The sequence below is a fragment of the Gnatocerus cornutus genome, chromosome 9 (assembly GCF_029298725.1).
Source record: "Gnatocerus cornutus isolate USDA-ARS CGAHR chromosome 9, icGnaCorn1.1, whole genome shotgun sequence".
In the NCBI taxonomy this organism is placed as follows: Eukaryota; Metazoa; Arthropoda; class Insecta; order Coleoptera; family Tenebrionidae; genus Gnatocerus; species Gnatocerus cornutus.
In genome coordinates, this window is record NC_142241.1 from 2,761,786 (window position 1) to 2,775,691 (window position 13,906).

Consider the following 13,906-nt stretch of genomic DNA (forward strand, 5'->3'; position numbering starts at 1 on the left):
TTCCAACTTAGAGACTTTTTCTTTACTTCTTCAGTAAAAATATCATGTTTATGACTCCTAATCACTCTCTGTCTATGGAAGTATTCAGTTTGATTGAATAAGCAATTTTTGTAATCTTCAAAACTTATTTCTTTCTTCAATACTGCTTTCTTGATACCTTTTAATTTTTTTGAAACACACGTTTCAGTTCTGTAACTGTACATTTTTGACCTTAAACCTATGTATTCTAATATCTTAATACCATTCAATTCATCTTTGAATTTCCCTATTACTTTCTTATTTTTATCAGAATATAATGGATGGTCCTTTGGATAATCAGATGTATCAAAATAGTCGGGTTTGTTTTTCATAAATTCATAGAAATCAGCCATTTTAATCTCATATATGAAACTGTCGGTATCTCCATAAAGAAGTTTTATTTTTTCATTAAATTCTTTTTTAATTACATTGTAATGGAAGTTATACATTAATAATTTCGATAAATCTAATACGGCTTGCCCAATGTAAATTGGTTTATTAAACAATACTTTGGTTTTATAATTGTGAACTGCTGCCAGGTGTTTGCTAAATATAGTTCTGTGTTTAAAATTAGGTTTGTTTATCGCTTTTTGTAATTTTTCTTCATCACAATATAATTTAATATTTTGTTGGTTTCTAACAGATTGCATAGACTTACCATATGGTGCATTAACCATTAGTTTCCAGAAATCTTTTTCAAAATCATTTTTCGCCTTCTGTCTTTGTTCAGTATTAAATTTTACATATGGTGCTATGAAATTTGACTGAGTAAATTTTATACCTCTGTGAACCTTTGTTATTCTAATACCTAAACTTTTGTAAAGTTTTAATGTTTTGTAATGAATTATATAATTTTTCTTATCATAGAAATGACAAAGTAGTTTTTCTACTTTTCCGCCCGGGGGAATTCTATTTTCCGGAGCCAAAGGCAAGTCATTGAATTTGTTATGAATAGCCAAGTCTACAGGGAATGCTAAATCAACTTCTAAAACATAACCGGTATCACTATCTGATAACAGTATACCATCAACATTTTTAATTTCATCACAAGTCAACCATTTAAAGTTTTTTTCTGGTAATCTCTGAGATAAAGCCCATCCATATAGATTATTAGCATCTATATAGATAATCTGAGTATTTTCATCTGCCTGCGAATACCTGTTACTACACTGTGAAATACCTCCTCTAATTCCGTTTTCAAAAAACAAATACATTTCATAATCAGTTAATAATTCCAACTTCACTGAAGTATATTTGAGCATACAGTCCCAAGCTAACCCCGGAGTTGTATAATACCAAACAGGATCCAGTCCATAACTCTTTTCTAAACATAAATCTCTAAAATTTTCAAATACATCAGTTAATAGCAAAACATCTAGTTTTAAGTATAAATCATGCCATTCACCCAAGTTTTCAATTTTAAAATATTTCCATACTTTCACTGCATGTTTGAATTCTTCTTGAGAAATTCCTTCTTTTGTGAGCGAAGAATAAAATTTATCTATTGATGGAAGTTTTGTTTCAGAAAATTCCTTTTCTAATTATCTTGCTTTTTTCTTTCCTAAATAACACATCTAATTCATGATTTGAAAAGTATTTAATTATTTCTCTCAACTGACTTGATTCCAGATTAGATGACAAATTGTCTAGGCTACTTGCTAAAAATCTAAATGAATCGATAAATCTCAGTTCGATATATCCATTATCATCCATTCTTAAAATTTTACTGAAAGAAATATATTTCTCTTCGTTATTAGGTATTAATTTCAATTGACTTTTATCTTCTCCTAGATTTTTTATAAACAAATGACAATCGTAAGCGCTTAAATTATGAAACAAAATTGGAATAAACAATGGTTGTCTATATTTCAAATTGCATTTTCTACAAGCAGCTCCTCTATATTTTCCAGTGTAGTGATCATGATCTCTTACTTTTGGGTTTTCTATAGAAAAAAGATAACAAATTTTTGTTTTTTTATATTCTTCTAGTTCGATATCTTTTATGGGTTTATTTTCTTTTAATAACTTGTATATTGTTCTGGCATATTCAGTTATTCTTTTTATAAAACATTTATCACTTTCCTCTCCTCTGTAAATTTCCAATGGGTTACCAATATTATTATAAGCACTCTTAATGTATAATCCATAACCACAGGGAATATGAAATTGTGTTTTATGAGTATATGATGATTCAGGATTTGGTTCGCATGTATGAATAGGTTTCAGAATAGATTCAAAATCAGAATAAATTACATACGGATGTCTTAACATTCTTTGAATATTTTTAAATTTTAATATATTATCTTCAGGCATGTTCGGAACACATGGTTCATTACTAAAGCACACATTTTGATGTTTCTTTAAAGCATCTTCAGTTCTAGCGGAGTAGTTTAAACATCTTCTACAGAAATGTTTTTTGTTTCTATTTACTTCCAACTGATCATTCAACAATCGACTCAAATTCTTGATCCAACAATAATGATTTTTGTCTTTATTTCCAAAGTATAGTAAGTCGATATTCATTTCATATATTTGCTTATTATTATGATACAAAGGATAAAATATTTGTTCTTCGTAACTAAACACGGTAAGATTAATTTTATTATGTGATTCAAATTTAGGTATGTCCTGGATTTTGACAGGAATTTAATTCATTTATACAGGGTGGCCCATCTAAGACTTTCGGGCTCAATATCTTTGTTATTTATGAACGGATTTTTTTAAAATTTAAAATATAATTTCTTGAATAGGTAAGGATGATGTGACATTACCAGCGTCATCCTTGTCTTAAAAATGTTAATTTTACTTGTCTTATTTTAAATTTTAATTAGTTAAAAGTTATGTCATTTTATAAAACAGCAATAATTATACGCGTGTGCCAAAAATCAACCGTCTAGCAAGTCAAGTTGCCGAGAAAAAGACAAAAAAGGACTTCAACATTTCCAAAAGATACTAACTGATAGTCGGCTATGAAACAATTGACTTCTACAGCGAGTTTAGAGTTTGGACATCCCTGACTTGTTGATGAATCCGTGACATTCATGACATTTGTGACATTCATTTGAGGTTATGTTTATTTTTGAGCATTATGATGAGGACTATTGATTTAAACATGCACATTCACGATTTTTTATCTCGATCTTTTAGTAACTAATTACAATGCATTGAACCGAGCATCGTTTCTCGACATTTGTGATATTTCTCGTTTGAGGTTATGTTTACTTTTAAGCATGATGATGAATATCATTCATTTAAACTTGCGCATAACGATTTATCCCGATCTTTTGAAATTGAAAACTAATCACAATGCATCAGACAGCGTTTTGGTGCAAAAATTTCATAGGCACAAGGAAATGTGAGCGAAAAACTTGTTTAAAGTTGGTCGTCACCAGAAAAATGATTGCAGAATGGTTCGTTATGAGGTGCAACTAGTATTTACGACTTCTTTAGCACTGTCACAGGTTTATTGGAAATGGAAATTCAGTGACATGTATGCAGTGAAGCGATTTGACTCATTTATGATTGCATTTGCATTAAAACAGTAATCTCATTTATGATGAAGTCAGAATTAGATGATCACAAGATTTCGTCCTTTTTCAGGAAACTACTTTTCTTTGATTAACAAATAATTTGTTACAAGGTATTTTATTGTAAGGTACAAAGTTTTAACAGTGAATAAACTATACCAGTGACAATTATAGCAATGTAACACCATATTTTCTACAATAATAATGAACGAATGTACAAAAATTTACAAATGTATCAGATATTTACACTGTTACAACATGTGTCTGTACTTTGAACATTTATAACAAGTGCACATAATGCTGGAATATTGTAAGCGTTTGGTCACTGTCATTTTGCTTGTTGGCGATGCGATGAGATTTGGCTTTTTTTTACTAGCAACTCATTTCTTGAACTTTTTTGTAACGAAATGGACACAAACAATTAGGGGCAGCATAAGTTTTTGGATATGTTCTGTGATGGCGAAGAATGAATTTGAGGCCCCTTGGTCCGAGCAAATCGCTTGTCGCTTTCAACTGGAACAATTGCTTCGATGATACTAGTCATTTTCCTTCGCTGAACACTTACCATGTAATGTTGCGGCGACTCTTCATCGAATTCATCAACAAGCAGGGTTTTGCACTTTTAGCAGCTTGGTTACTGTCCGTCTAACATATCCACCCATGTTAGAAGAATCCAAGTGGCATAGTCGTTCATGGTGGTCAACAACACCGTCCAGAACGTTCTGCAATCGTTCTTAATGCTTGCAGCAGGGTACGATAGGGTGTCAATAAGACTCCTTTACATGTTTGCATCTTATGGCGGTTCATTGAGAAAAAACAGGTTCAATATTGAAAGTAACAGTCCGTGTTGAAGTACTGCATCATTTTCAGTGTGTTGCTTTCAGTCTTGTTCGTCTTTTTTCACTCGTCCAAGTTATTAATTGGTTGTTTAAAGAATTATCCCATTGAAAGAGTCGACCGACGATACTTTGTTAGAAATATCATGTGTGCAATTTTCATTAGAACGCAGTTATAAATGATGTTCATTGTCATTTTGTTTCATTTTTTTCTTGCACTACTTCTTTGACTCGTTATTTTTTCTTAGTGAGAAATTGTCTTAATACTGTGCAAGCACATTTTTCATATGATAATAGAGGGGGTATAGTGGTCCTAGATCGTTAAGTAGTTCGCAAGGATTGTTGAAGCAACAAATACAACTCGCAACATCATGCACCATATTCAGTTCGAAAACACGAATCTGAAATATCAGATGTAAACAGTGTTCCTACAATTTGCAATGACCTTAGAAAATGTAACTCACTATTATGCGTTTTTGGTGATCCAAAACCGCTTAGTTGTCGGTAAGTACATGTATCTGATTTCCACATTACTTATACGTCTTGGTATCATTAGTTGGTTTCCTATTCAAAGTTTCATTTGCTAATCTTTCGAAACGGAATATTAACGGTACTGTACGACCAATTTGGACTTGAAAAAACTTTCTTGATAACACCTTTTAGCATGGCGGTCTTGAAAGTGTGCAGAATTGTGCCTACATTTGTCGATTCGACTTTGTTTCTACAAATCATAATTGAAACATACGAATTTATTAGTCGCATAGCCACTAAATACCACAAAACTCCGTTTTGACATGGGTAAGCTTGTCTTTGCCGTTGGTCTTGTAGGTTCTAAGCCACTCAACGATACAGCATTCTTCGTTACTTTTGCATACCAACTATACCGACTGCACCAGCATTTTTCGATAGCAGCACTACGTCCTAGATTTCATACGTATTGTGAACCAATTTTGACTTCTTGACTACGGCAGTTCACATATTGGAGCTTCGAGCTTAATCTACTTTGGATTAATGACATTATTAAACAAAAGAAAAATGTTAAAAGTATCTAGTACCATACATTTTATAGGCGCAGTAAAGAAGTTTGCCGAAAAAGGATGAAATCAGCTAATTCTGTCTCCATCATAATTGAAATAACTGTTTTAACGTAAATGCAATCATAAATGAGTCAAATCGCTTCACTGCATACGTGTCACTGAATTTCCATTTCCATAAACCAGTGACATTTCTAAAGAAGTCGTGAATTCTAGTTGCACCTCATAGCAAACCAATCTGCAATCATTTTTCTGGTGATAACCAACTTTCAACAAGTTTTTTTACTCACATTTCCTTGTGCCTACGCATTTTTTGCACCAAAACGTTGCCTGATGCATTGTGATTAGTTTCCAATTTCAAAAGATCGAGATAAATCGTTCTGCGCAAGCTTAAATTAATGATTTTCATCATCATGCTCAAAAGTAAACATAACCTCAAATGAGAAATATTACAAATGTCAAGAACGTCACTGACGTCAGCGTTTATTGACAGACCGAACGCAGGGATGTCCAAAATTGGGCGTGGGAAATTATTTTTTTCATAGCCGACTATGATTTTGCATCTTTTGGAAATGTTGAGGGTCTTTTTTCTCTTTTTCTCGGCAACTTGACTAGCTAGACGGTTGAGTTTTGGCACACTCGGATATTTATTGATGTTTTATAAAATGACATAAATCTTAACTAATTAAAATTTAAAATAAGACAAGTAAAATTAACATTTTTAAGACAAGGATGACGCTGGTAATGTCACATCATCCTTACCTATTCAAGAAATTATATTTTAAATTTTAGAAAAATCCGTTCATAAATGACAAAGATATTGAGCCCGAAAGTCTTAAATGGGCCACCCTGTATATTCCGGCTTATTATAATGATTCAGTCTATCTACGTGTTCTTTTGCTTGATGTAAACATGATATTACGCTGTACATAAAGCATTTATTATCGTTGTTTTTAACATTAACGCAAGCTTTTTTATCTTTAATCCACTTGGGTAATTCTACATATGAATTTCCGCTTAACGGTGTATATTTGTTTATATTAATGCGCAAATAATTTATATTTTTCAAAGTCCATCCAGATCCCTTATCTTGCAATTCATCACATCTTGATATAAATAAATCCTTTTGTTCATCCCAATATTCCTCCAGATCATCTTGTTCTCTTAGTATAACATTTGGTAACTGAAATTTATGTATCATTATAAAGTCTTCATTTTCCAGTTTCATAAACTCGCATTCCATCTCTAAATTGATTTTAATATTTTTATGGAGATTTAAAGCATTTATAACTACTTTAATAGCCTTTTCTTTTATCATATCCATATATGTTTCTATATCTATACCTTCTTCTAGATTATTATGCTGATAGGTTAATAATCTTCCTTTAAAAGCAACCTGAACTAAAATAAAATCTGGCTCTGGATTATGTCTTGCTTTATGCAACTGCATTCGACTTTCCTTAATATATTTTCCACATTCATCACACTTGATCTTTTTTACTCTTTCTTTTTTCGGTTTAGAAAATATGCCATCATTAAACGGAAATATTTCCAAGCTCTTTTTGTTTTCTCTTGTTATTTTTAATTGCTCTTCAGCATGAATAATCTCGTTTACCAATTCTGCCTTATTGTATCTTTTAATGTATCTTATACCTAAAGATTTTGCCATATTACGTAATTCAAGCAAACGACGACTATTCAAATCATGTTTTAATTTATGCAAATGTATTCGAGTTTCCTCGATATATGTTCCACATATATCACATTTGATCTTCTTTACTCTATTTTTTTTTGGTTTAGCAAATATATCGTCATCAAACTGAAATGTTTTTAGGTTCTTTTTGTTTTCTTTCTCTTTATGTAGCTGCATTCGGGTGCTTTTGATATATTTTCCACATATGTCACACTCGATTTTCTTAACTCTCTTTTCCTTTGGTTTAGCAAATAAATCATCATCAAATGAAAATATTTCTGAATTCGCTTCGCTCATTATTTTGTTTTCGTTTTTTATTTTCTCATGTAATCGCTCTTCAGCTTTAATAATAGCTTTAATCAAGTCTGCTTTATTATATTTTCTAATATATTTAATGTCTAATGATTTTGCAATATTAAACAGATCAGATAAACGTAGATTACTCAAGTTCCTTCGTTCCATTTATTATAGAAAAAAATCTAACAAACAATTTTTAGCAAATAAATAGATTCAATCCATTTTTATGCAAATCTGTTTTTATATGCCTTTTAAAATTAGTTCTAGTGTAATATCTACCACAAACACATACCAAACGAGTAGAATTAACTGCTTTTTTACATTGTTTACATGTTTTTTCATATTTATTTCTATAGTTATAAAAATCACCTGGACATTTTGGTTCTAAACAAACCGAGCAACGACTAGTCATTTATTAGAAAATTTATTCATCAAAGACTTCAAGATTAGGAAAGTGTATTTTAAGAAAACCTAATTTTGCCAAGTTTAATATATTGTTTTCATACATTTTAAATTGATTATGCATATTTTTAAATACTAATCGTTCAAAGTCATTATTTGGTTTGCTTCTCATATCGTTAAACTTTTTTTGAAACAGTTGCCATGCTTCTTGGTCATCGTTATGTAAGCGATTCATTTAATTTATTACATTTTTTTTCACAAGAAATTATCCATAAACAGTGAGTGCTAAAACACACTGTCCCTGTTTAGGTAAAATTGTGAGAAGCCTCGAGATTCAAAAAATATGTGTTGTATATGGAGGTGATCAATTTAATGTTTATTTAATTAATTGTCGAAAAAAATAATACTTGTAATCAAAGCGATCTAGTGCAATATACGAGGCCTACGTATTATAAAAGTCTACATAAAATGAATGAAAAGCTAGATATCAACCTAGGTTCAAGGGAAAAGACAGCAATTATTTTAGAACATAATAATATAAATAAAGCTATTAGAAATAATTAATAATAATAAAAATCAGGATTATTTTCTTTAATTTTATAATCCAAGAAAGAATTGGGTGTTCGTAATTTTAAATCCCTAATTATATAAAAATTATTAAATACAAATACAAAAACAGCTCAAGAAATTAGAGAATACTATAATATTACTTTGGAAGAAATATTTTATTCATATTTGGAATACACTAAAGACTTTTATTTGAATATAGAAAAATCACTCCATAAAGCAAATTGAAACGATAATCTGAAATTAAGAGAGATTGTCATGTTTTTTAGTCCGCATAAATCTAAGTGTGGGAACGACATGTTTTCATGATAATTTAATCGATGATGACAACGTAAACAGATAACTCATCTTTTGATAACAAAAATTTTTGGACTGCAGATGTAAGGATCATTTTTAATGTATTTTGACACGCTGAATTCAAATCTGTGCTCAGTTTTTCTCCATCAAGTCTAGATTTTGAAATAGCATATGATTGTTGACCCCTCGTGATTGGTCGCGGGTCTCTGTCAAACTGAAAATATATGAAAATTCTTGGATGTAACCCACAAAACATGAAAACTTACAAAAGCTTTCAAAAAGCTTGATATTCACTTGACAAAATAACTTAAATTTGAAAGTTTAAAATAAACTTACAATATACTTTGATGTGTAAGTTTCCATCTACACTTAATAGCAACGTTGCGATAAGCTGCCTTACGAAACTTTAGATTAACTTGTTTTGGTAAGTTTATAGTAAGCTTACAGAAAGTTGATGTGGTAAGTACAAATGAAAATGGGCGCATGTGCGTGTACCAATTCAGAGAAGAAACCAAGAATTATAGAAAAAGTGTCATTCGTTCTTGAAGCTAACTATTTATAAGTAGTTCTGTTTTCTTTAACTATAGATGCTGTAAGAAGTTCATTTTCGACAGTCACGAACCGCGAGTTCAAGATGGCTATGATGGATTGGTTCAACCATTCGAGAACGAGGTTGAAGCGGGCTGGCGAAAATCTCGTAAGGGCAGTTGCCGGACCAATTAGTGATTTTTTAGCATAATTCACTACACAAAAGGACTAAAAGACCGCATTAGCAGATTCTAAAATGTTGTTATTTTATGACAGACATTGGCATAATTGACTATTTGACCATTGCTGTCTGATGGTCGGTTTTAGTTTTGAGAAGGGGTGTGGGGTAATCTCGATATGCCTAGCATAAAAAACAAAATTAAGAATCAAGTGCTGTGGCGATTTAGCCCTTCTGTGTAGTGAGTACCCTAATTAAACCATAAAAGCACTATTTGGTGCCGGCAACTATTACAGTTTATAGTTCATCCAAGTTAATCTAAGCTATTATAAAATCATATAAATTTATGTTCTACCGCCTACCACAACCGGACAGCTTTGTGGTATTTTGATATTTATGACGAGACAGCTTGACCTGTTTGGACATAGTATTTTCATCGCAGGGTGCAAATTCGGGTAAATAAACCCTCATTACATGCACTTATGGACCTTTTCAAGCTGTCCCATTGTAGTAGACCAGACATTTTTATAAATTTATGGTATAAATCAGACTAATTTGATGATACTATAAGTTTTTTTACTCATTTTTAACCGTTTTCATTTAGAATTAGATCACGACGACCGACTTTCTTGTTTCTCTTTTATACCATTACCATTATTTTATTATTATTATTGTATTTCGTTTTGAATTTAGAATAAACATCTTTATTTGAAAATTTGAGTTTATTTACAGAACTGCAATTTTAATATAACCTTTCATATGTTAACTTAAAATAACCTTTCTGTTACAATCGTTTTAAAAGCTTGTCGTTTCAAGCTCGCACTAAACTTGTGGTTTCAAGCTTGTGTCAAGCTTATGGTTTCAAGCTTGCACAATCAAGCTTAAGAAAGTCGTTTTCAACGTTTATGCAAGAATTCAGCAAGCTTATCGCATGTATGCTTGGAAACTTACACTTTGATTCGCAAGTTTGAGGAAAGTTTACATCCAGCTTTTTTTGCTTGGTGGGAAGTTGCTGTAGGTACGTTCTTTTTGGGAAAATCTTGTGAGAAATTACTGGATGACAAGTGCGAAGTCAAATAATAAACGTTTTTATAAACTGAATATAGGTAGGTATGCCCCTTTAATTATTCTATTAATTGCTATCATGTTTTGGGCGTGAAAACAACGTTTCTTCTTTTACGACATTGGAAAACGATACACTATACCACGTGGCTGTTCAGATGTTTCATTTATTTTAATTTTCGACACAACCGTTAAAAATTACCGAAAAGCAGACGACTTATATTTAACTTATAAACTTATAATACTATTAATAAATAACAAGACATTTTATTACTTACCAGCAGCTTTAACAATTAACACCAAACCAACACTGAAACGACTGAAACTGTCAATCATCTGTCAACGCACGCAGAACGCAGCGGAACGGACAAAACTGAATTATCGACCGAAAGAGCGTCGCGCGCCATCCTGGTCTAGATGGCGCTAACCATATTATCGTTTCAAGACCGACTCTATCCGTATAAGAGGCCTGTTCGCTCCCTATTAAAACGGGTTCCCGTCTAGCAAGCCATGGACGTGCGGATTGTGGCGTCACCTATCTGCCGATTCGAAATCTTTGTCCACACTCCACAAACCACGTAGGCTTAGATACGAAACTCCAATACTAAAAGGAGGGGGAAAACACTAGCGACAAAGTGGTTGTAGGGGAAACTATTTTGCTAGGCGGGAAATATAAATGAAGAGATTTTTAGTATTACGTTTATTTATTTTTTTTTTATAACGAAAATTGCCGAAACCACATTCCGTACAAGGTACTATGGTTTTATAACGTAGATGTTTTATGATACGTTGCAAAATTTTGTAATTTTTTTCGGACAAACTGAATTTTATTGTACTACAAACAAAAAATATTTCGTCAAAGTTTGCAACATATTTGAAAAAATCATCGTTAAAAAACTGTGGTACGATGTACGAAACGTACTTTTGCTAAATGTACCATTCTTTTGTTACATCAATTTGAGAAATAGTAAAACAACAAGGAAATGAGGTTGTTAGTTTGTATTTTCCAGATGTTTTAAAGATAATGACGAATTTATGATTATATAACTATTTTAGGCACAAATATAAAATTTCATTGTCGAATCAAACTTAGAGGGATCAGTACTTTTACACTAATTTTGAATGAATTATATTTGAGTTGTGTAAAAAAGTTTCGTTTATGAAATAAAAAGAGTTGAATACTTCAAAAGACATGCGCATAACTTCTCAACGCCCAAATTACCAAATCCTAGCCGAAAAATCTATGTGTTTCTACGTTTTAATTTGGACAAATATTTTTGCCTGGCCTGATATTTGATAGGATCAATTAAATTTTGATTCGGTTTGGTTTTTAAAAATAATACAAATTTTTCATCCTGGCCTTTTAGAATTCGGTTCACTTGTTTGCACCAAAAGTGCAACAGAACCTTTACAATTAATGATGAAATATAGTTTGGAAGATCCGATTGATCGTTACACTTAAAAACATTCATTGTAATTTGTGTATGCAAGAATGTTTGCAAATGTTTACCCAGATTATTACTATTGCAATAACGAGGCATCAAATAAAATAAATACGCACAGGCCTGCGATACAACAAAATATAAAAAGCTACCAGGTTTAAATAAGGTCGACCCGTTGTACTGACTTCCTTCTATAACTTCTAAAGGCACGTCCCCATCACTGGCAGTTAATTGTTGCTTACAAATGGTACAATTTCTTCCCCTTAACGCCTTTCTCCCAATATATCCTGCAAAGTAGGCGATCGTGGATCTGGCAACTCTGGTCTTTTTCGCGGAAAATCCTCCTTTTGGCAATGAAAAACTTGGTTTTAAATCGGACGCTGCATTTATATTGGTTTCTGAACTTGTAAAATAGGACCTCAAATTATCCAAAGCTCCGGTTGTCCGATCTGCTTCGCAATTTGATGCGGGGGAATGATGCGCCATAAAATTGTTTACTACCAACGCCTCGAAGGAATTAATGAAATGAGCTGCATCAGGCGCCGTTTCTCTTCGACCATGGCTTCTTATCGCGGAAAAAAAAATTTCCAGGCTCTTGGAAGGAAGTTCTTCATTTTTGAACATAATATGTACTTCAACTCTATGAAGCCATTTAGAGTTGAGCACAAATTTATTACAGAAGGGACTTTGATAAACTTCCGCTTTTCTTGATCATAAAACTTGAAGTTTTTTAAACAGCAACAAGCATCCCTCCAAAAATCCTCGTGCTGCGAATAAGTTGTAACACATCCTTTTAGAGGTTTCCCAGTAGGAGCTAGTTTTGTGTTGCCATTAAGACTATCAAAAAGGGTGTCCAAAAACAAAATTAACTCTCCCGTATCGGCAGCCTCTGGTGGTAAATTATATTCCCCTCTGGTGTCTACAATGAATACAAGTTAACAATAAATTATCACATCATTAAACCTTACCTCTAAACGATATTAGTTTTAGAAGAGAACCCACCTTATGGCTGAAAACTTGTGCCATAATTGAAACCTTCATTTTGTTCATTTTATTTGGGTAGATATGCCCATCGGTTAATTTTGGACACAATCGAGTATCGTCTAGTTTATCTAAAAGGTATAGCTGTTCGATGTGGCTCCATTTTCCGACCTTCTGGGTATTTTGGCTTTCAAAATAAATATTTTTGTTCAAAAAATTATTTCGAATTCCTTTAAATAAATGAGGCACATCATATAGTGCAACAATTTCCTTATCGTGCACCGTAAAGCTCAAAAAATTGTTGTCCTGCTTATTTGATTCACGAACCAAGCTGTTGATTGCCGCTTGGTTGGCACTCCCTTGATCACAAATTGTGCAAAGGATTTCTAATCCAACCTTCTGACATTCTGTAATCAATTTTTTTATCAGCTTTTTTAATGGCAGTGACTTTATTGGGCCAGCGCTAAATGTAAATGCAAGGGCCTGTTTCCATTGTCGGTTCAAACCCTTTAGCATGAAAACATTCACTGAACTTGCTATCCGTGGAACCCTGTTTTCACCATTATCTTCAATGCCCACAACTAGGTCTTGCTGGCAATTGTATTGCAATAATGAGGACAGTGACATTTCATCAAAAACAAGAGCGCAAAATCGGTCATTTTTGTTTTTGAGTTTTTTAACCGCTACCTCAAGGCTATGAAATATTGAATTGTTTATTCCGGGACTAAATGGCACTTTACTTAATAGGCTACTCTTAGTGTTCGTGGCGACGGCATGGCAAAAATTTTTGAAATCAGTTTATAGCATTTTCCACTGCTTTTTAATAGAGAAAGTGCCAGAAGTTTTTCATTAAGCGTGAATCTTCGGCCACGAGGATTTATGCGCTGTGTTCGAATCTGCTGCATAATAAACATCTGAGTGGCTTCATTTACAGGGTGTAAATAATTGGCCAAACTTGGGTTTTTAAGGGCTCTTTCAGCTTGAACCAAACGTTTTCTCATATTTTTGACATTCTGGTTTGCCTTTGCCGTTCTTTTTGCCCAT

The 13,906-nt window shown here is 32.5% G+C and overlaps 1 protein-coding gene and 1 long non-coding RNA gene across 3 annotated transcripts; both read right to left on the reverse strand.

Annotated features, from left to right (window-relative positions):
- Positions 1-3,713: 3,713 nt before the first annotated feature.
- LOC148167781 (uncharacterized) lies at positions 3,714-5,790 on the reverse strand. 2 transcript variants are annotated; one of them, XR_015770733.1, is made up of 3 exons: positions 5,706-5,750; positions 4,111-5,653; positions 3,714-4,058 (listed from the first exon to the last, which is right to left on the reverse strand). It is a non-coding gene; the product is annotated as an uncharacterized LOC148167781 (long non-coding RNA). The 2 variants fall into 2 exon arrangements; XR_015770732.1 differs by having other exon boundaries at positions 3,716-4,058; positions 4,111-4,782; positions 4,846-5,790.
- Positions 5,791-9,223: 3,433 nt separating this feature from the next.
- On the reverse strand, positions 9,224-13,906 carry LOC148167782 (uncharacterized). The gene is given in 5 exon segments (XM_088046108.1): positions 9,224-9,354; positions 12,034-12,521; positions 12,578-12,791; positions 12,835-13,556; positions 13,854-13,906. Coding segments are annotated over 5 exon segments (1,608 nt in total).